The sequence below is a fragment of the Centruroides sculpturatus genome, unplaced genomic scaffold (assembly GCF_000671375.1).
Source record: "Centruroides sculpturatus isolate CEXI.00-Female unplaced genomic scaffold, Cexi_2.0 scaffold592, whole genome shotgun sequence".
Lineage (NCBI taxonomy): Eukaryota > Metazoa > Arthropoda > Arachnida > Scorpiones > Buthidae > Centruroides > Centruroides sculpturatus.
Genome location: NW_019385417.1, coordinates 169,261 through 192,801, shown reverse-complemented (window position 1 = coordinate 192,801; position 23,541 = coordinate 169,261). Strand labels below are relative to the sequence as shown.

Sequence of the window (23,541 nt, the reverse complement as noted above, 5' to 3'; positions counted from 1 at the left end):
AATCAAGCTTTTTGTGTTACTACTGCTAAAGAGATTGTGTAGTTTAACCTCTATAAGAGATCAGGCCACTCCAGGTCAAATTGCTTAAGCTTTCCTTTATATCCAGCTTTAGCTTCATTATCCAAAGTAAAAGAATAACAACAGATAATTATTTCTTTTTATTTTATAACTGTTTTGATTTTTAAAAGTATTAAGACTATTTCAACATGTTAAACAAGCAAGGTACAAACATAACAGAACCATACTCAAACAGAACTAGCTGGGAAGTGACAGAGGTTCCACTGTTCTCATGATGATTTGTGCTTTGTTTATTGTTTTACGTAGGTGAATAGACTTATTAAACATGAGAAGAGAATAATCACCAGCAAAATTCCATTTTATTTTTTTTTTTATTCTCCAATATGCATTTCAGGTCTTTTAAGCCACTCTTTAGTTGAAATATAATTTATTTGTACAGAAATTTAAGATCTTACTAAAAAAAATAAATACATTATATTAAAATTTCACAATTTGCAGATTTTTTAATAAAATATTCCACTCNTTTATACAATTGTCATTTTGTAAAAATAACATGACTGATTGTCTTATCATTGCTCCATTTGATTAAATAAAGTTTAATGTATATATTGTTATATATATAGTGGTGCCTCGTATAACGGACGCTGTGAACAACGGACTTTCTGTTTGGCCATTACGTGACTCAGGCAATGGACTGGCTGCGAACAAGTGCGAATGGTGTTTCCACTCTTTTGCCATTGCCAATGACAATGTCTGCTATTTTTATAATATATTAGTATTATTAGAATATATGATTAGTATATATGAAGTACAGAGCTTCCGTTGGGATTCGGCTTGCTCCCTTGTTTATTATGTACAGTACATCACCTCAGTGCAGGGTATTTACATTTATTCAAGTGTTGTGCAAATCATGGCTAAAAACAGAAAGGTGATTTCAATTGAAACAAAGCAAGAAATCATCAGGAGTGAAAGTTGACAAAAACTTCCTTGTCAAATGGGGAGAGGTTCAACAGTTTATCAACACTCATTATCCAAACACAGCTGAGGCCAACAGGATCAATAATTGTTACAACGACACCCTTGCCTGTCATTTCTGACAGGTGTTGAAACAGACCACCTTGGACATGTTTTTCAAGAAGCCAGCTGCCAAAAAACAAAGGATGGAACAAGAGGAGTTGATCCTGCAAGCTTCGGTAGCCTCTCCTGAATCTGACTCCGATTAAAAAAACAATAAAAAGAGACCTGCTGCAATGTGTAAAAAGTCTGTATCTGTATGAATGTGTAAAGAAAGTGTTCCTCCACATCCTCTTCACAACATCTGACTACCCAGCATAATTGGTGACTGCTCCATTTTTATTTTTTTTTTTTATNTGACTCCCATTAAAAAAACAATAAAAAGAGACCTGCTGCAATGTGTAAAAAGTCTGTATCTGTATGAATGTGTAAAGAAAGTGTTCCTCCACATCCTCTTCACAACATCTGACTACCCAGCATAATTGGTGACTGCTCCATTTTTATTTTTTTTTTATGGTACAGTACAGTTATTTTATGCTGCGGAACGAATTATAAGTTTTAACATGTATTTCTATGGGAAAATGCATTTCGTATAACAGACTTTTCACTTAATGGACGTGCACCTGGAACGGATTAAGTACGTTATACAAGGCACCACTGTATATTAATTTTAATTTGTATAATGATTGGAAATTTCTATATTTCTATAGATTTGAAAAATCAGAATGAATTTATATATTTTTTTGTTTTTTTCAAAATATATATATATAATATATTTTATATATTTTAATTAGTTTTTAAACTAATTTTAAGTGAATGTGAAATAAGACTGCTTTTAAAGTATATATGATTATATACAGTACTTTAAAAATATATAATCACAAAACATAAATAGTGAATCAATTGTTAACAAATTGATTTGCTACTCATTTTCAATCTACTGTTTTGGATTTAGGTTTGGATTAGATCTTTTCAGATTTTCTTGTAATCTAGTTATGTTTGATCTCATTCATCATATGGATACCATAGAGCAGTGTTTATTAACTGGGGGTCTATAAGAAGTTTGCTGGAGGGCCACCAAATTATGCAAAATTTCCTTCAGAATATAATAAAAAAAAAATTGATGTACACTGGACGACAAAAAAAATAACGCACCATGAAGGACTTGTTGGATTTGAATAAAAATTTATATGTTGCATCATCTTAGCTAGATATGTAAATGATTAGCTTTTGAGAGTAGGTTCTTATGTTATATCACCACCAGAGGGGAAAAAATGTTTCCGCTGCCTGGTATAAAGGTGCACGCTGTGACGACTTGTGCATATGTTCTGCACTTTTATTCATGGTTTTGACTTCATTGAGTGACAGACATGCCTCTACGACGCATTCGACAGCCTTACACTCAGTTAAGTGAGTTTAAGAGAGGTCGCATTGTTGGATTGAGAGGAAGATGGTCATACTGCCGGATTGGCCGCCATCTGAACCGTTCTGATAGAACTGTTAGGATGTGTTATGAGCAGTGGGTAAGTAGGGGTACACACGNATATATATATATATATATATATATATATATATATATATATATATATATATATATATATATATATATATATATATATATATATATATATATATATATATATATATATATATATATATATATATATATATATATATATATATATATATATATATATATATATATATATATATATATATATATATATATATATATATATATATATATATATATATATATATATATATATATATATATATATATATATATATATATATATATATATATATATATATATATATATATATATATATATATATATATATATATATATATATATATATATATATATATATATATATATATATATATATATATATATATATATATATATATATATATATATATATATATATATATATATATATATATATATATATATATATATATATATATATATATATATATATATATATATATATATATATATATATATATATATATATATATATATATATATATATATATATATATATATATATATATATATATATATATATATATATATATATATATATATATATATATATATATATATATATATATATATATATATATATATATATATATATATATATATATATATATATATATATATATATATATATATATATATATATATATATATATATATATATATATATATATATATATATATATATATATATATATATATATATATATATATATATATATATATATATATATATATATATATATATATATATATATATATATATATATATATATATATATATATATATATATATATATATATATATATATATATATATATATATATATATATATATATATATATATATATATATATATATATATATATATATATATATATATATATATATATATATATATATATATATATATATATATATATATATATATATATATATATATATATATATATATATATATATATATATATATATATATATATATATATATATATATATATATATATATATATATATATATATATATATATATATATATATATATATATATATATATATATATATATATATATATATATATATATATATATATATATATATATATATATATATATATATATATATATATATATATATATATATATATATATATATATATATATATATATATATATATATATATATATATATATATATATATATATATATATATATATATATATATATATATATATATATATATATATATATATATATATATATATATATATATATATATATATATATATATATATATATATATATATATATATATATATATATATATATATATATATATATATATATATATATATATATATATATATATATATATATATATATATATATATATATATATATATATATATATATATATATATATATATATATATATATATATATATATATATATATATATATATATATATATATATATATATATATATATATATATATATATATATATATATATATATATATATATATATATATATATATATATATATATATATATATATATATATATATATATATATATATATATATATATATATATATATATATATATATATATATATATATATATATATATATATATATATATATATATATATATATATATATATATATATATATATATATATATATATATATATATATATATATATATATATATATATATATATATATATATATATATATATATATATATATATATATATATATATATATATATATATATATATATATATATATATATATATATATATATATATATATATATATATATATATATATATATATATATATATATATATATATATATATATATATATATATATATATATATATATATATATATATATATATATATATATATATATATATATATATATATATATATATATATATATATATATATATATATATATATATATATATATATATATATATATATATATATATATATATATATATATATATATATATATATATATATATATATATATATATATATATATATATATATATATATATATATATATATATATATATATATATATATATATATATATATATATATATATATATATATATATATATATATATATATATATATATATATATATATATATATATATATATATATATATATATATATATATATATATATATATATATATATATATATATATATATATATATATATATATATATATATATATATATATATATATATATATATATATATATATATATATATATATATATATATATATATATATATATATATATATATATATATATATATATATATATATATATATATATATATATATATATATATATATATATATATATATATATATATATATATATATATATATATATATATATATATATATATATATATATATATATATATATATATATATATATATATATATATATATATATATATATATATATATATATATATATATATATATATATATATATATATATATATATATATATATATATATATATATATATATATATATATATATATATATATATATATATATATATATATATATATATATATATATATATATATATATATATATATATATATATATATATATATATATATATATATATATATATATATATATATATATATATATATATATATATATATATATATATATATATATATATATATATATATATATATATATATATATATATATATATATATATATATATATATATATATATATATATATATATATATATATATATATATATATATATATATATATATATATATATATATATATATATATATATATATATATATATATATATATATATATATATATATATATATATATATATATATATATATATATATATATATATATATATATATATATATATATATATATATATATATATATATATATATATATATATATATATATATATATATATATATATATATATATATATATATATATATATATATATATATATATATATATATATATATATATATATATATATATATATATATATATATATATATATATATATATATATATATATATATATATATATATATATATATATATATATATATATATATATATATATATATATATATATATATATATATATATATATATATATATATATATATATATATATATATATATATATATATATATATATATATATATATATATATATATATATATATATATATATATATATATATATATATATATATATATATATATATATATATATATATATATATATATATATATATATATATATATATATATATATATATATATATATATATATATATATATATATATATATATATATATATATATATATATATATATATATATATATATATATATATATATATATATATATATATATATATATATATATATATATATATATATATATATATATATATATATATATATATATATATATATATATATATATATATATATATATATATATATATATATATATATATATATATATATATATATATATATATATATATATATATATATATATATATATATATATATATATATATATATATATATATATATATATATATATATATATATATATATATATATATATATATATATATATATATATATATATATATATATATATATATATATATATATATATATATATATATATATATATATATATATATATATATATATATATATATATATATATATATATATATATATATATATATATATATATATATATATATATATATATATATATATATATATATATATATATATATATATATATATATATATATATATATATATATATATATATATATATATATATATATATATATATATATATATATATATATATATATATATATATATATATATATATATATATATATATATATATATATATATATATATATATATATATATATATATATATATATATATATATATATATATATATATATATATATATATATATATATATATATATATATATATATATATATATATATATATATATATATATATATATATATATATATATATATATATATATATATATATATATATATATATATATATATATATATATATATATATATATATATATATATATATATATATATATATATATATATATATATATATATATATATATATATATATATATATATATATATATATATATATATATATATATATATATATATATATATATATATATATATATATATATATATATATATATATATATATATATATATATATATATATATATATATATATATATATATATATATATATATATATATATATATATATATATATATATATATATATATATATATATATATATATATATATATATATATATATATATATATATATATATATATATATATATATATATATATATATATATATATATATATATATATATATATATATATATATATATATATATATATATATATATATATATATATATATATATATATATATATATATATATATATATATATATATATATATATATATATATATATATATATATATATATATATATATATATATATATATATATATATATATATATATATATATATATATATATATATATATATATATATATATATATATATATATATATATATATATATATATATATATATATATATATATATATATATATATATATATATATATATATATATATATATATATATATATATATATATATATATATATATATATATATATATATATATATATATATATATATATATATATATATATATATATATATATATATATATATATATATATATATATATATATATATATATATATATATATATATATATATATATATATATATATATATATATATATATATATATATATATATATATATATATATATATATATATATATATATATATATATATATATATATATATATATATATATATATATATATATATATATATATATATATATATATATATATATATATATATATATATATATATATATATATATATATATATATATATATATATATATATATATATATATATATATATATATATATATATATATATATATATATATATATATATATATATATATATATATATATATATATATATATATATATATATATATATATATATATATATATATATATATATATATATATATATATATATATATATATATATATATATATATATATATATATATATATATATATATATATATATATATATATATATATATATATATATATATATATATATATATATATATATATATATATATATATATATATATATATATATATATATATATATATATATATATATATATATATATATATATATATATATATATATATATATATATATATATATATATATATATATATATATATATATATATATATATATATATATATATATATATATATATATATATATATATATATATATATATATATATATATATATATATATATATATATATATATATATATATATATATATATATATATATATATATATATATATATATATATATATATATATATATATATATATATATATATATATATATATATATATATATATATATATATATATATATATATATATATATATATATATATATATATATATATATATATATATATATATATATATATATATATATATATATATATATATATATATATATATATATATATATATATATATATATATATATATATATATATATATATATATATATATATATATATATATATATATATATATATATATATATATATATATATATATATATATATATATATATATATATATATATATATATATATATATATATATATATATATATATATATATATATATATATATATATATATATATATATATATATATATATATATATATATATATATATATATATATATATATATATATATATATATATATATATATATATATATATATATATATATATATATATATGTATATATATACATTAAATTTCTCTAATTTTTACTATTCATTATATATAAAATTTAAAAGTTATTTCTTTTTAATTGTACATTTCAAACATGAAATATACTATAATACAATTTTCTTTGAAATTGTCTGCAACAGAATTAAACATTATAAAAAAAATCACTTTTAATAAATTTGTCATTCAAACTTAAGAGATTATAAAATGATTATAGTCACTGAAGATGATTGAAAACATTTGTTCATATTTGCTGGTGTACATATGAGTTGTATATTCATATGTAAAACTATTTTTAATTACTATCTTCTTTAACTACTATGTTGGAATACTTCTTAACATAAAAAAAATCTCTTAAGTTCTTTAAGCTATCATATCCATTTTCAGGGGAATGCTATCTCTATTCCAATAAATAATTATAATTTCTAGTTCTTATTTAAATTTGTTCCAGTGAAAGCTCCAAAAATGCAACGACTTCTCTGTTTTAAAAAAATGAAGCAGATGACTTTTTTGAAATTTATTCAGCACCCTCTAATTTTCTCATCCTGATGACTACTTCCACAATGTGGATAATGATTCTAATTCCCTACTATTAATTAATCAATCCTCTCCTTAAACCTTCTCTATAAATCCATAACTTTTCTGCTTGATCTAAACCATCTTTTCTGAGTTCTAGAATTTTCACTTCCATTCTATTTCCAAATTTCTCTCATAGACAACTTGACTTAAAACTATGGTGACCAGGGCTTGGTCAAGAAATTTTCCATTTGCAGATGTTTATATACAAATATTTCAAAATTATGATGCTAATATTAGACAGTGGTGATAAATATTACTAAGACATTGGAATTACAATATTTTATTATAATTGTTTTTAATACTCATTTGGTCTTTTTATTCAAAATTATTATATAATCTAAGATATTTATTTTAGTTTAGTTTTAGAATATTATAAACATAGCCTAATCTTAATATTTTAATGTTTTTATTTGCAGATGAAGAAAAGAAGGATAAAAAGCAGTGTCATTGTGAACACTGTTCTATAAAAAATAGTTGTTTAAGAGCAAAAGAGCCATTAAGAAAAATAAAAAAGCGTCTTGTGTAAGTTATTCCAAATTTTTTATTTATGATAAGATATTTTTAATGTTTTAATAATTGTCACTTTAATAAAACAGAAAAAATATTTTGAACAAATAATTGTTAAAACTCTGTAATTATAAGTAAAAGTACCTGTTTAATGCAGTATTAATCCTAACTCTTTCAAATGAAATAAAATGCAAAAATGTGTAAATGATAATGTAGGAAAGAAATTGAAGAAAAATAGTTTTTATTTTTCTTGTTAGAAATGCAAAGGAGTTCAGTCCATGATTCGTTATGCATCTGGAGACCTGTGCACAGCTACTGTAATGAGTTTTAATGACAGGATAATCAATTAAACAATTAATCTCACTAAAATCAGCCTGTTCTTCAAATTGTTTTTCTGGCAGAATAATTTATTTATATATAATCAAGACAGCAATGCTTTTTATGACTCCATTAATGAAAATGTGAAGAAAACTTTCTTTCTGACCTTTTCCAGATTGTCAATCATTTTATATAAATGTTAAATTTCACTTTATACAGAACATCAGTTCTCAGTTTTACATAAAAGACAGATTTATTAAATATGTTTTTACTTACTAAACTTTTTTGCTGCAGTTATTGATAAGAAATAATGGATCAGTTTGAAATACAGTGAAACCTCCATTAATTAACACACTCTCGAATAGCAGACACCACTGCTTAACAGACATTTTTACAATCCTCAAACCCTTCAAATAGGACATCTACAATATTTACCTCTAAGGTTATGGACGATAGTGTTTGTTATTATCTCATGAAAACACAATCTTGCCTTCAAATTCTAAAGAATTAATTACAGAAAATTTTAAAACTAAAACAAAGAATCAGTTCAAATACTTTAGGATAAATTTTGATGGATTATATTGAATAAAGACTGGCTTAAAATAGAGAAGGAGGGCAGGTTGTAAAAAACTGAACAATACTCTGTCTGTTTGAGAAGACTAATCTGGTTAAGTTGTCAATCGCCATTTATCATCATATATGTTAATGTTATTAAACTTCTGTCTTATTCTTGGAATTAAGCTTATGGTGCCAAGAAACCATAAACTTTTCCTGAGTTATTCATTCATTCAACAAGAGTAATGAAATAGTTTTAAGGGTATGACAACAGTGTATATTTGGTGAAAGTTCAAAGATTGTGTTACAAAGGTGATTTTCCAACCACTTTAAAGTATAGGAAGATATTTAGTTTTCTCGCATTTATGACAATTTATAATCATAACAGCTTTGTGGTAGCTTAAGTGTAATTTTTTATAAATCATTTATTATAAAGCAAAAATGTTTGAAAAATTACACATACTCAATAACTACAAAGTAGACAAATCACTATTTTCATTTTTATTAGTCGCTTAGATCATAAACGATATTCTAAATACAAGAATAACAAATACATTTCTTACCCTTTGAAGTGGCTTGCAAATCGTCTTCATAACTGGGCATTTGAACTGTCATTGCCTAAACTGACTTTCATCCACCTTTCTGTTCATAATAACAGTTTCATTTTTCTTTTTTTGTTACTTCTGCTCAGGTCGTTTTTGATGAATTAATTAATTAATCAATGTTTACATTTTGCCATAATTTTTATGTTCCATTTAATGTCTTATACAATCTGTTTTCTATTTCAAATTCAATTAAAATGTGATTTTTACAACTGAAAAGATAACTAATATACTTCTTTATATATATATATTTTTAAATTATGTATGCTACATATAGTTTTGGTATTTTACATTCCTAATGCAAATTTGATGTTTTCATAATTTGTCATATTCTTCATTTTATATGATCAGGTTAAAATATAGTATGGTTGCCAGCATGTACTGTACATTACTAGTACCTCTGAATAGCAGGCAAACTTCTCAGTCTCGATGGTGATCACTATTCAGATTATACTGTATAATAAATTATTCAAAAATTGTGGTTTATCTCTCATACTTTAGCTAATAAAAAATAATGTTTACCAAAAAATAAACTTTTTTGAATGAAATATTTTGGATTATATAATTTCTAAAATTTTATTATTAATATTATGATTACCAAATTTTCAATATTTAAAATAAAATTGACAGAATTCTTGAATTAATAAAAAAAGAGAAAGAGAGATAATGTGGAAGGAAATATTTTAAAATTTGGAAAACACAGCTTTCCAGATGACATAGTTTCCATCCATGACTTCACTACATTTGTCAGAACATGCAAATAAACTTCTTTCATGACATTTTTCCCTTTGTTAAAGAAATACAGTGGCATGACATCACCCTCACTGCACACAACGCCTAGCATGTGAACATTTGCCAGAAATTTCATTCTTGCAATAATGGGGACATCTTTAGGGTTGTGAGCAAGCCAGCAGTCATTCCTTCGATTGATTTTCACATTGGCAGTAAAAATTTTCTTGTCAGAAAAAAATCTGAGCCGTCTGGCAGCATTGTTTCTTAAGGAACACAAAAGCAGATTACAGCATTCAACTCACTTTGTCCTGGCAGCTTCAAAAAGCATCTGTCTCACTTTAATTGTGTAAGATTTGTAGCAGTGGTCCTCCTCGATGATTCTACACACAGTTTTTCTCACTCACACCAACAACCAACGACAATTTTTGGATCAACTGACCTGGATCCTCAAAAATCAGCTCCTGAGTCCATTGAATGATATTAGGTGTCCTGACAACGTGTTCCTTCAAGTGAGTTTTCCTCGTGTGTGTTGTAAAACCTTCGTTGGACTTCTCTGATTCATTGTACTTTGCAACGACATCATACACAGTCAATCTCAGGTACCTGAAGAACTGAATAGTTTCTGTCACCAAGCACCCATTGCAAACACTTTCGATAATTGTGGCTCTTCTGTTACACTTCATACTTGGTTTCAACATTGGTTATGATGGTTTAGTACATGTGTCAAGCTATTTGAATGCTAAACACATCATCTACCAGTGGTATAGAACAGTGGGAATTTGAAGTTGAATTTTGTGTGGATTTTGGTGCCACACCATGTATATGTAATTGCTCATTACTACGGACTCTTCTATTACCATACATTGGGATTACATTAGAACATATCTTGATAATTGACCTGGAGAAAATATCTACAGTTTGCAGATGTTTTCTCCAGGTCCAGATGACAAATTAATGTATTTTTACCTTGTTTCAGCAGATCTGTTACTACTGATATAAAGAGGTTCTACTGTATACGGTAATATCAACTTGTACATTACTGTTTATCAATATTGTGGATAAAAGTCAATTACATAGTGGACAAAATTTCAGTTGTAGAGTATATAAACTACATTTTTATTAAATTGTAAAAACAATATATAATCTAATGTTTTGTTTTCTTCTTTGATCCATGATTTTGCTTTACACAACAAATCCAAGTCACTTATACAGAAAATGAAACCATAACTGAATAAAACTAGTCCATCAGAAAATGAAAAAAAAACTAAATGTAATATGAAAATCTACACTGAAAAAATGATAAACACAAAATAATATAAAATGAATTTTTTAATTTTTTATAAATAAAGTAAATAAAATGAACTGTTATGAAATAAATAAAAACAATGACTGCAACAAAATAAAACAGCACTGGAAAGTCCATAATAATGGAAAGATAGTGGTCTGAGACTTGAAAAATGGTCTGTAGTAGTGGGAGTTCACTACAGCAAATGAGTTAGAATTTTCTTATAATCTTATAATTTTCCTATACTTTCAGCTAGCTGACATCAGCTGTCCATAATAATGCAATGTCAGTTATATCAAGATCCATAATATGAAGCTTTTACAGTAGTTTAATGATACCAAACTTTTTTAAATTGATGGACTTCTTTTGTTGTTGGATCCTAAGATGGCAATCTCCCAAGCTTTATTAATCAAGAGTCTTAGGAATTTCTTGGAATCATTAAAGTATTATTTGAATATTTTATCTATATTATATTTTCTGTTAGGTTTTTACACTCTAATAAGTCTGTAAAGTATTATACATTTTCAATATATTTTATTATGGTTGCAATTAAACAGTTGAAATATGAACAATTAGCAAAAGAAATCTTAAAATTTTTGTTGATTTTTTCTTATGGCAATGTAGGTCCTCAAGGAATTGCTGTATTTGTTGATTTTATTTAAAATTATTTAATGTGATTGATAACTTTACTGAATGTCACATAAAAATTTAATCACATTTAAAATTATAAAAGAAAAGTTTATTTTTATGTTATTATTAACCTATAAAGTTATTTTAAATGAAACTTATGAAATATTCTCTAATAGGTTCTGCCACATTAATGTCCTTTGCTAAAAATTATATTTCAAAAACTGCAATGTAGTTTTTCAATATAATTTAAAACAAATCTTGATTTTAGCTTGATAAGTTTGATTTATTGCATTGCAGAAAGTAATTTCTGCAATGCAATAAATCAAACTTATCAACTCGACAGTATTTTCAACAATCTTTACCTTTTCATTTGTTGTTATATTTAAGAATAAGCTTTGCATTTATTTTTAATGATTTTAACTTAATATTACCTCACTTTGTCATAATTTTCTAAACTTTTCAATATAATTTTTATCTGTATCACTAATTTTATCTTGCATTCCAATTTTATATGTAATATTTTTTTAATTCTGTATATTGTTCATTATAGTTAATAAACTATATATTTTCTTACATTAACTAATCTCACTTTCAGATTTAAAAGCAATCAGTATTTCTGACCGACAAAATTGTCATATATATTATTGATTTGCAACAATTATTTGTATTAACATTAAAAATAATGTAATAAAATTCATAAAAAAATTTTTTAATTTATAGGAAAATTTTATTACTACTTGGTTGGGTATGCTTATTTGCTACTGCATATAAAGTTGCCCATTTACAACATGATTATGTGGCTTGGGATCCATTTGAAATTCTCCAAATTGATCCAGTAAGTTTTTATTTTTATAGTAGTAATTTATAATAATTGAACTAGATAATAAAAGTTAATATTATTTTTTGAAAGATGATGGAATAATGTAAGATACTACTTTAACTTATTGACATTTATAATAAGAAATAATTTATAATATTAGTTTGACTCAAGTTCATGTATTTAAATAAAAGAAAAACAAAAAATAAAATTTTTATTTAGAAAGTACAACTATATAGAACAAGATGATTAGCTAAAAGTACTTATTTTTTTATTAAAAATTTCATAAAATTTGGGGCTGTGGAGTCAGTAGATTTTTACACTACTCTGGCTTCGACTTTGCCTTACCATCCAACTCCAGCTAGGGTCAGACTTGTTAACAAAATAGGCTTGGAAATTCTGACGTCATCACATGACCTCAAAATATAAGCTTCAATAAATATAGTTCTAATAAAAATAGAACATAGAAACTTTACTCCAAAGCTAAAAGACTCCTGTAAATAATGACATAGTCAATATATAAATATGTATTCAATAATTTTTACTTTTCCAGAAAAGTAAAAATTATTGAATACATATTTATAGCAGGAAAAGTGTAGAGGAATTAGAGGAAAAGTGTAGCAATTGGTCAAAAAATGACCCCACCCCAAATTTTTACATTTTTGGATTCAGAACACCCTGAAATGTCAAGAAAGCAAAAGATTCAGTTTTTTTCCCCCCTGTATGACTGTGTGGGGAGCACTATTTTGAATTGGAGTCAGATGGTTTAATATAGGGGTTATTAAGCTCCAAAGTGGTTGAACTAAATAGTTTGGTACACATTCTAACATCCGTGCTTACAGGAAAAAACCACGAATGTTTTTGCACTTCTCTACATTTCAAGAATTCCAGAGTCCAAAAGAGTAAAAATCTGGGAAAGTCATTTTTGATCGATCGTCATTCTTTTCTTTTGTTTTCAGCTTATATTGCATAACAACCAGGAAAGTAACAATGACAACGATTCTGATTACTTTTTTAAAAATACAAAATAAAACGATTTTAAAAAATGAATTAAACATTAAAATATGACAGATTTACTGAATATATAAATTCACATTTATTGACTTGTTTGATGATGGTAATGGTATTTGGTAAGCATGTATGAATAAAAATAGTAAATTCATTTGTACACAAACAAATTAGTTTAATAAAAATTTACATAATATACGAGTATATTTGGTAATATGTAAGTATACAGATACATTAAACTAAGTCAAGAATAATAAATATAACTTTAGACTGGTAAAGAAAAAGGTTGCTTATTTTGCTATGTTGATTAATTTATTATTTTTTATCTCTGTTATAAACTGAATTACTCCTTACAAAAAGAATTGCTTCTATTAAGTCAGCATTCACGGAAGCTCTTAAATCATATTTAATAATTTTAAGAGCAGAAAATGAACACTCTACTGAAACTTGGGTTGATGGCAATGCTGTATCTTGGATAATATCTGAATAGTGCAGTATTGCTGTCTTAACATCCAAACTTGAAGAATGGTCAATGTGATTTATTTTTTCTAATATATTATAAAAATCATCTTTAAATTTTGTAAGATTGCCTTTTCTGTCTATACTCATATTAGAACTTAAGCTTAATTTTGAGGGTAGAGATGAGTTTTATAAAACACTAGCAGATGAGCCAGATGTTGCTCGAGCAAAAAGTAACAATAATGAAGATTAAGAGTATTAGATTATAACTGATCTTACCTGTTCTCACTGGGTGCAAGAATGAGGTTCCCTCCTCTTTCGAGACTAATTAGAGAATTTTTAGATGAGTCTAAAAATATGTTCAATTTCCTGCAAAAATGCAAAAACTAGTACAATAGAAGCTGAGTTCTTCAGGTTAATCCTTACTCCTCTCCCTTTCCCCGGGAAGGGGGAATTTCGAAAAATCCCTTCTTAGAGTACTGTACATTCTCATAACATATCCTAACTGTGTACCAAATTTCAACTTTCAACTCATAACCATTTGAGCTCTGAGCTTATTATTATTATAACCTATCTCAATTATAAGATTGTGAATGCTTAATAATAATAATGAGTAAAATATTCATTAAGTCTGACCACACTGGAGATATAACACATGACCCCCTTCTATGTCTTTATCCTGTCGTCCTTTAATTAAGAACTAAAATTTAATAGCATTAATGCCCCTTTATATACATGTACCATGCCAAATTTTGTTTCTTAAACTTTACCCATTCTGAGATATTGTTTAATATCTCAGAACAGAGAATAAAGATGTTAAACAAATTAGACGCCAACACACGTGCACACAAATTTTCCCCTTTATTTGACATATTTTGGTTTTGAGAGATCTCCAAATGTGTAGATTTGCAAAAAACTCAAATGTGGGTCAAAAGGGTCAAATGTGACACAATTCAAATACTTTTCTGTTTTATATACATAACAAGTTGGGAAAGTAAAAAAGAAGTTGGAGGCAGCAGACTTTTGATGACTTTGACTAAAACACCTAAACTCCACAGTCCCAATAAAATTAAATATTTGGTATCTTTATTATAATCAATTTACATGATTGAAATAATTTCTAGATTTAATAAATTAACTGAGTTTTTCATTTATGATATTACAAAAATTTTGTTCTATTGAATATGGATGTAATAATTAAGGGAGAGTAGAAACACACAGTAATAAACCTGATTTCTGAAAATGTAATGATGTAATTTGCTCCTCTTAACATTGCACTTTTTATGACAATGCTTGGAAAAACATATTATATTGTGTATTAAATTTTTTACAGTGGTTTAAAAAATTTTTAATACTACTTTGCTAATGTTAATGATTATAATGATCATTATAACATTATTTATTAAAAGACTTTAAACAAAAATTAATATAATCATTCTGTTACTGTTGTTGTTATTAATGTCATTAAATTCTATTACTATAATGTTGATAATGGAAATAATGTTGATAATGGTTAATGTTGATAATGGAAATAATAATAATAATAATTATTATTATTATTTCCATTATCAACATTAATGTCTTCTAAGTCAGATATAGCCAAAATACAATCACCTCAATTTACTAAGTTTTTATAATAATCACACTTAATTAATTAATAGAATGAATGTACAGATATCCCCTGTATAACATGTTAGTTAGGTTCCAAAAAAGTGCCATGTTATGCAAATCTATGCTATACAAACTGAAGGACTAGTACAATACATAGTTGGATGATTTATTATTTAAGGAGCTGAGTAAGATATTTGGTTAACAATACATAGCGTTAGGTTCCAAAAGTTAGCAAAAGTACACTATTTTTTGTAATTAAGAAAAATATGGTTGTTAGTTTTATTGGTCATCGATTTCTGTTAATAATCACAATCAGAAATGTTGCACATTAATAATTTTTCTTCACTGCTAAACATTATTAAATAAGGATGTGTTCTTTTTGACAAAATGTTATCTTCTGAGTTTTCCTGTTGACCTTAACCTGAAGTATTGGCAACATCTTGATTTTTTTTGCTATTTTTCATGAAATCTAATACAGTAGAACCTCGATTATCCGGATTGTTCAAAATAAACAAAAATTTTACTAATTTGCTGATTTGCACTTGGCGAATTACGACACTGTGTACGTGATGGAATGCATAACTTTTTTTGTTTCAACAACGTCTCACCCAGCACAGTGGTCGTAAACTCTTAATATTTTACGTTGTAATAAAAATATAACTTGACATATGTATTTATAAATAATTTATATTCAAATTACATCATTTCTATGATCAAGGGCGACGTAAGGCATGGACGACGTATGCCTCGCGGTCCGAAGGGCCTCGTGCCTTGTGCCTCGAAGGTTTATGCATTACATAAAAGCCGCAAACATGACAAAAAAATTTTACTCATCATAAAACAATAAATAGTTTGTCAAATTTTTATTCATAAAAATGCAGTTTCAACTGCTTTTTATTTTATAAAATCTGTCTTTTTGCACCACCAGAGGGCCTTTTAAACAATATGTAGTCTGTTAGCACTGGTCAATAGTAGTCTAAATTCAATACAAACATTTGTTTCTTGAAAATTTGATCACGATTTAAATACAGTATTTATTTTTAATATTACCAATATATCATCGAAAAGAAAACATGTTGTATTATCATTAAAAGACAAATTAAAGTATTTGTTTCGATTATCCGAATTTTTCCTTATCTGGACTACCTTCATCCCCAATTAGTCCGGATAATCGAGGTTCTACTGTACTTTTATTTGCTTGCATTTACCTAAGACAGGAGTGTCAAATTGACAGCCCCAATGTGATTTTTCACATTGGGGATCTGAAATGAAATAAAACAGCTTACAGATCAAGATCAATTGATAAACATCTATCTTCTATAATGAAGGTTGTTCTCAGTCTTTAAATCCAGATTTTGGAAAACTAGGAGGAGGAAGATAGTGCTGGCTAGTTTCTGGTAAAAACAATTTTAATTTTATAAATAATCAGATTAAATAAAATAAATGTTTAAATAAAAGCAATACTATAGCAATTATATATTGTTGAGTTGAATTCACTGAACTACATAATGTGTTTTAATTGCCCTATCTATAATCCTGCATTCTCACTTCAAACTATAATTTTAAGTAAATTTGTAAATGTGATGTGGCCCATGTGAATCTTACCAGTCGCATTAATGGCCCATTGTTTAAATGAGTTTGACACACCTGCACTAAGAGATCTTTAAAAATCTAATCTTTTTATGTAGTAACTTTTAATTTAATCTATAGAAACAAATCACAACAACAGGTTTTTTTTGTTTATTTGGAACACTATCACCAACTTCAGTGACACCTGGTTTATAGGAAAGCTAGAATAGGAAGTTGGGACAAGGAAGAAGAAAAATTGTTTTGTGACTTTTGTGCAGTTCTCATTAAAGAAAACTGGGCAAAATGCAAAAAACATCATTGAAAATTTCAATATTCTAAAGCCCATGGGAAAATATGAAAACACGGTCTTCCTTGAATAAAAAAATATCAAATGACAATGTTTGCACTTAAAAATTGTCATGTTTTGTTCAAGGATGTTTCTAATTCTTAATTAAACTACGTTAGAACGAAAGCATGTTCTAAAAACATTGTATTATACAGGAGATTTCCCCAATTCTCAAATCATGTTGGAGTGAAACTATGTTGTAGGAATGCTATGTTGTATGTGGGATAGCTGTATTTCAACAAGTCCATCATATTTTGTCTCTTTTCTTTTGTCACAATTTTACTACTAAGATATAACAAAACTAGGTCTATACTTTTTAAAGCTAATAGTTTACCTATTTGGGATTTTTTAATATTGATGGAATTGAACTCTATTTTTGTTAAAATTGCATTTGACTTGTATAATGTGTGGTTTTATTCTCTCCAATCAGTTTACTGATAACACTATAATTGTTTTCTATTTATAATAAAATCTTCTAATGGTATTCTAGAGAGAAAATTCTTATTGAGTTATTTCAACTACATGAAATCATGCTTTCTTCTTATAGTTTTTGATTATATCATATCATTCTTTGTAAAAAAAAAAGTGTTTGATTTTTTTTCATGTGTGACTTGATTAAGTTTCAAAACACCTCTTTTTTTTTAGCAATTTCTTTAATTAAATCAAAAGAGCTAATGTTTTCAAATTTTAAATGACCTTCTACAGGTTAAGGATAATTGGAACATCATAACCTGAAGGCCATTTGAAATAGCCGAAAACATTAGTTCTTTTGATTTAATTAAAGAAATTGCTAGAAAAAAGGAGGAGAGGTATTTTGAAACTTACTATAGAAAAGTTCTAATTTACTGCACATAGAATTGTGACTTGATAATGGCAAAAACCAAAATATTAGATAAATAACTATGCTTACATACCAAAAGTTTGATTTCAATTGATTCAGCTTTTATTTCTGTACTTTGCTCTATTTTAATAAACTTAAAACAGTTTCAGTATTTCCATTTTGTTCAGTGCACAAATCTGTGTACATTAAAAAAATAATGATTTTTAGCACAAGTATTTATGTACTTAATTAAGCATGACAAAATTTCTTGATACTGAAGTGATTTTTTTAGTTTCTGGCCAAAGGAACATACAGCTAACATCTTTGTTGAAATCATGGGAATCAAAATTATAGACATAAGTTGTGCTTTTAATAAGCTATCAGTGTAATAAGTTTGGGAAAGACTGAAGCTTTTTCTAAGTCAAAACTAAATACAAAATTTTTTTTCCAATCTTATCTTTTAATCTGCCAACCATATGACTACAGGCTGGTTCTGCCTTATATAGATGTATATTATTATTTTCAATTTTAGCTTTCCCAATTTCATTATTTTTTGAAAATTGAATTTTTATTTCCTGAAATTTGGCATGTGCTATTAGAAGGTTGCTTGAAATGTAAGTTAAATTTAATAGAAAATACCATGTAATCATAATCTTTCATGAATATTATTTCTTTTTGCTTCACATTGCATGACAAAGTTCATATACAGTTGAACTCTGTTATAATGAGCATCATGGTTATAATGAGTGTACTTTATGAATATACCAAGTGAATTTTCAGTAACTATGCAAAGACATGAACATTCCAAAATAATTGTAAAAAACAATGGAGTCAGACTTCTTTCTATTCTTCTTACGTAAATGTAAATTACACAAAAAAATTATATTTTTCTTTCACTTCTGACTTTTGGATATTATATAACTTCAATATATTTTTAAAACATTAAACCAATAATGACTAAAAAATTAAAGCTAAAAAAAGGTATAAAAAGAAATCAGTTTGCAGAGAAAAATACTTTTTATTTACATTACTAACAAGCTCTCCAAATGCATTTTGCCTATGAAAAGCCGCCTCAGTGGGGCTAATTGTACACAGTTCATGCTCCGACAATCAACTCGTTAATAAGAACCACTTATATAGTTTACAAAAAATTCCCAGCATTCTGCTGTTAACATTCCCGTATTTAAATTTACATTATTGTTCTGCATAATTACAGTGAAGTGTTCTTTTACCTTCCATTTTACATTGTTTTTTTTCTCTGAACATTCTTAATTGTTCCAAATAGTAGGAAATGAGGTACTAAATTCATGGAAGAAATAAAATTGAAAAGATTACTTACTTTTATGACCACTGGATAATTAGTTTTACAACCTACATAAATCCTTACTCTGCAAATTTACCTAATTACTGTATACTCTAGTTAGAAACGAACCCTTTATGAGAAAGATGTCTGCAAATAAAAGAAAATTTATCTTTATATATGAAAAAAAGAAAAGTATTTGCAAGTTAGAAAGTGGTGCTAAAAATGTCAAACTGTGCAAAAGTATTCTTTGTCTTCTTCAACAGTATTGATGCTATGGAAAATAACAATGTCTACCTGTCAGCACTGGAGAAAAATATAACAAAACAAAAAAAAAATTAGAAAGTGTGAGTGTGCGAACATTGATGAAGCACTGTTTCAATGGTCTAATACATAAAAATGCTGGATTTTTGATAGACAGACCAGTCTTGAAAGCTCAAGCAGAAAAATTTGCTAGAGAATTTGGATGCAACAATTTTGTATACAATAACAGTTGGCTGGATTGATTCAAAAAATGACACAACATTGTTTATTCAAAAATTTGTGGAGAATCTTGATCTACTGATCTAGTCACCACAAGTGAATGGATTGACTGTGTTTGGGCAGAAATGAGAAAAGATTTTAATGATGAAAATATTTACAATGCTTATGAAATGGGACTTTTTTATAATCTGACACCTCACTATATATTTAAGTTCAAAAGGAAGAAAATGTGTTGGTGGAAAAAAATCAAAGAATCATTTGATAGTGCTTTTGTATGTGCAAATATGACAGGAACCAATAAGAAGAAACTGCTAGTTATTGGAAAATCATTAAAACCACAATGTTTTAAAAACGTAAAGAATCTTCCTGTAGATGATGATTATTCTATGATCACTTCATCAATGAGAATGCTATTCCTACCATGCAGCTGTCAGATTGTTTCTTGTTGTTATGGTGCCAATTGCTAAGTAACTTTTTCTTGACAATTTTTTCAGCTTACATTTTACCACTCTCAAACCCTTCTAATTTTCTCATTCTGGATTTCTCTCATTTGTAAAAATCAATAATTGGCATCTTTTAATGTCAGTGATTTGTGTATAGCTGTATTGTCACTTGCAAATTCTCTTTTCAACACAAGTTGGTAATGAACAGTACTTGAATTTAAACATAGAAATTATGATTTTGCATAATATCTATATTGATTATTGATAATTTTTACATTATTCTGCTTAAAAATTTTTTATGATGTATATAGTATTAAATAAATGTATTGTGATTGTCAATGATTTTTCAATTACAGTATGACTTTTATTAAGTAAATTGTTACAAATAATTCTCTAATAGAAGAAAAAGCAGTTACCCAGAAAGTACATTTGTACACAGAATAACATTTTATTGTTAGTGTTTGATCCTTTGGTGTATTTAATAGAATATGTTATGCTCATTTACCCACTCTCTACTGCTTAGTAGTGGGTGTTTCAAACGTAGTTTTTTTTTGCCTAACACACTTAGTTTTATAATGTTCAGTTTAGTTTCCACAGTAATAGAGCAACATTTCTTGCATTTATTTTCATTGCTAGATTTACTATTATGTTTTGGAGGTATTTTGAAGCACTAAACATAAAAATTATAAAAATTGCAAATAATAACGAAAAATGCTGTTACTTCCATGACTCTAACACCATCTCGCAAGCTTCA

The 23,541-nt window shown here is 21.3% G+C and overlaps 1 protein-coding gene across 1 annotated transcript in view; it reads left to right on the top strand.

Moving 5' to 3' along the window:
- LOC111638771 (translocation protein SEC63 homolog) overlaps positions 1–23,541 on the top strand; it is an 82,430-nt gene that overhangs the window by 28,849 nt on the left and 30,040 nt on the right. The window contains exons 2-3 of the mRNA XM_023384526.1: positions 9,719–9,824; positions 14,652–14,766. Coding sequence (XP_023240294.1) covers positions 9,719–9,824; positions 14,652–14,766 — 221 coding nt within the window. The remainder of the gene's footprint in view (positions 1–9,718; positions 9,825–14,651; positions 14,767–23,541) is intronic.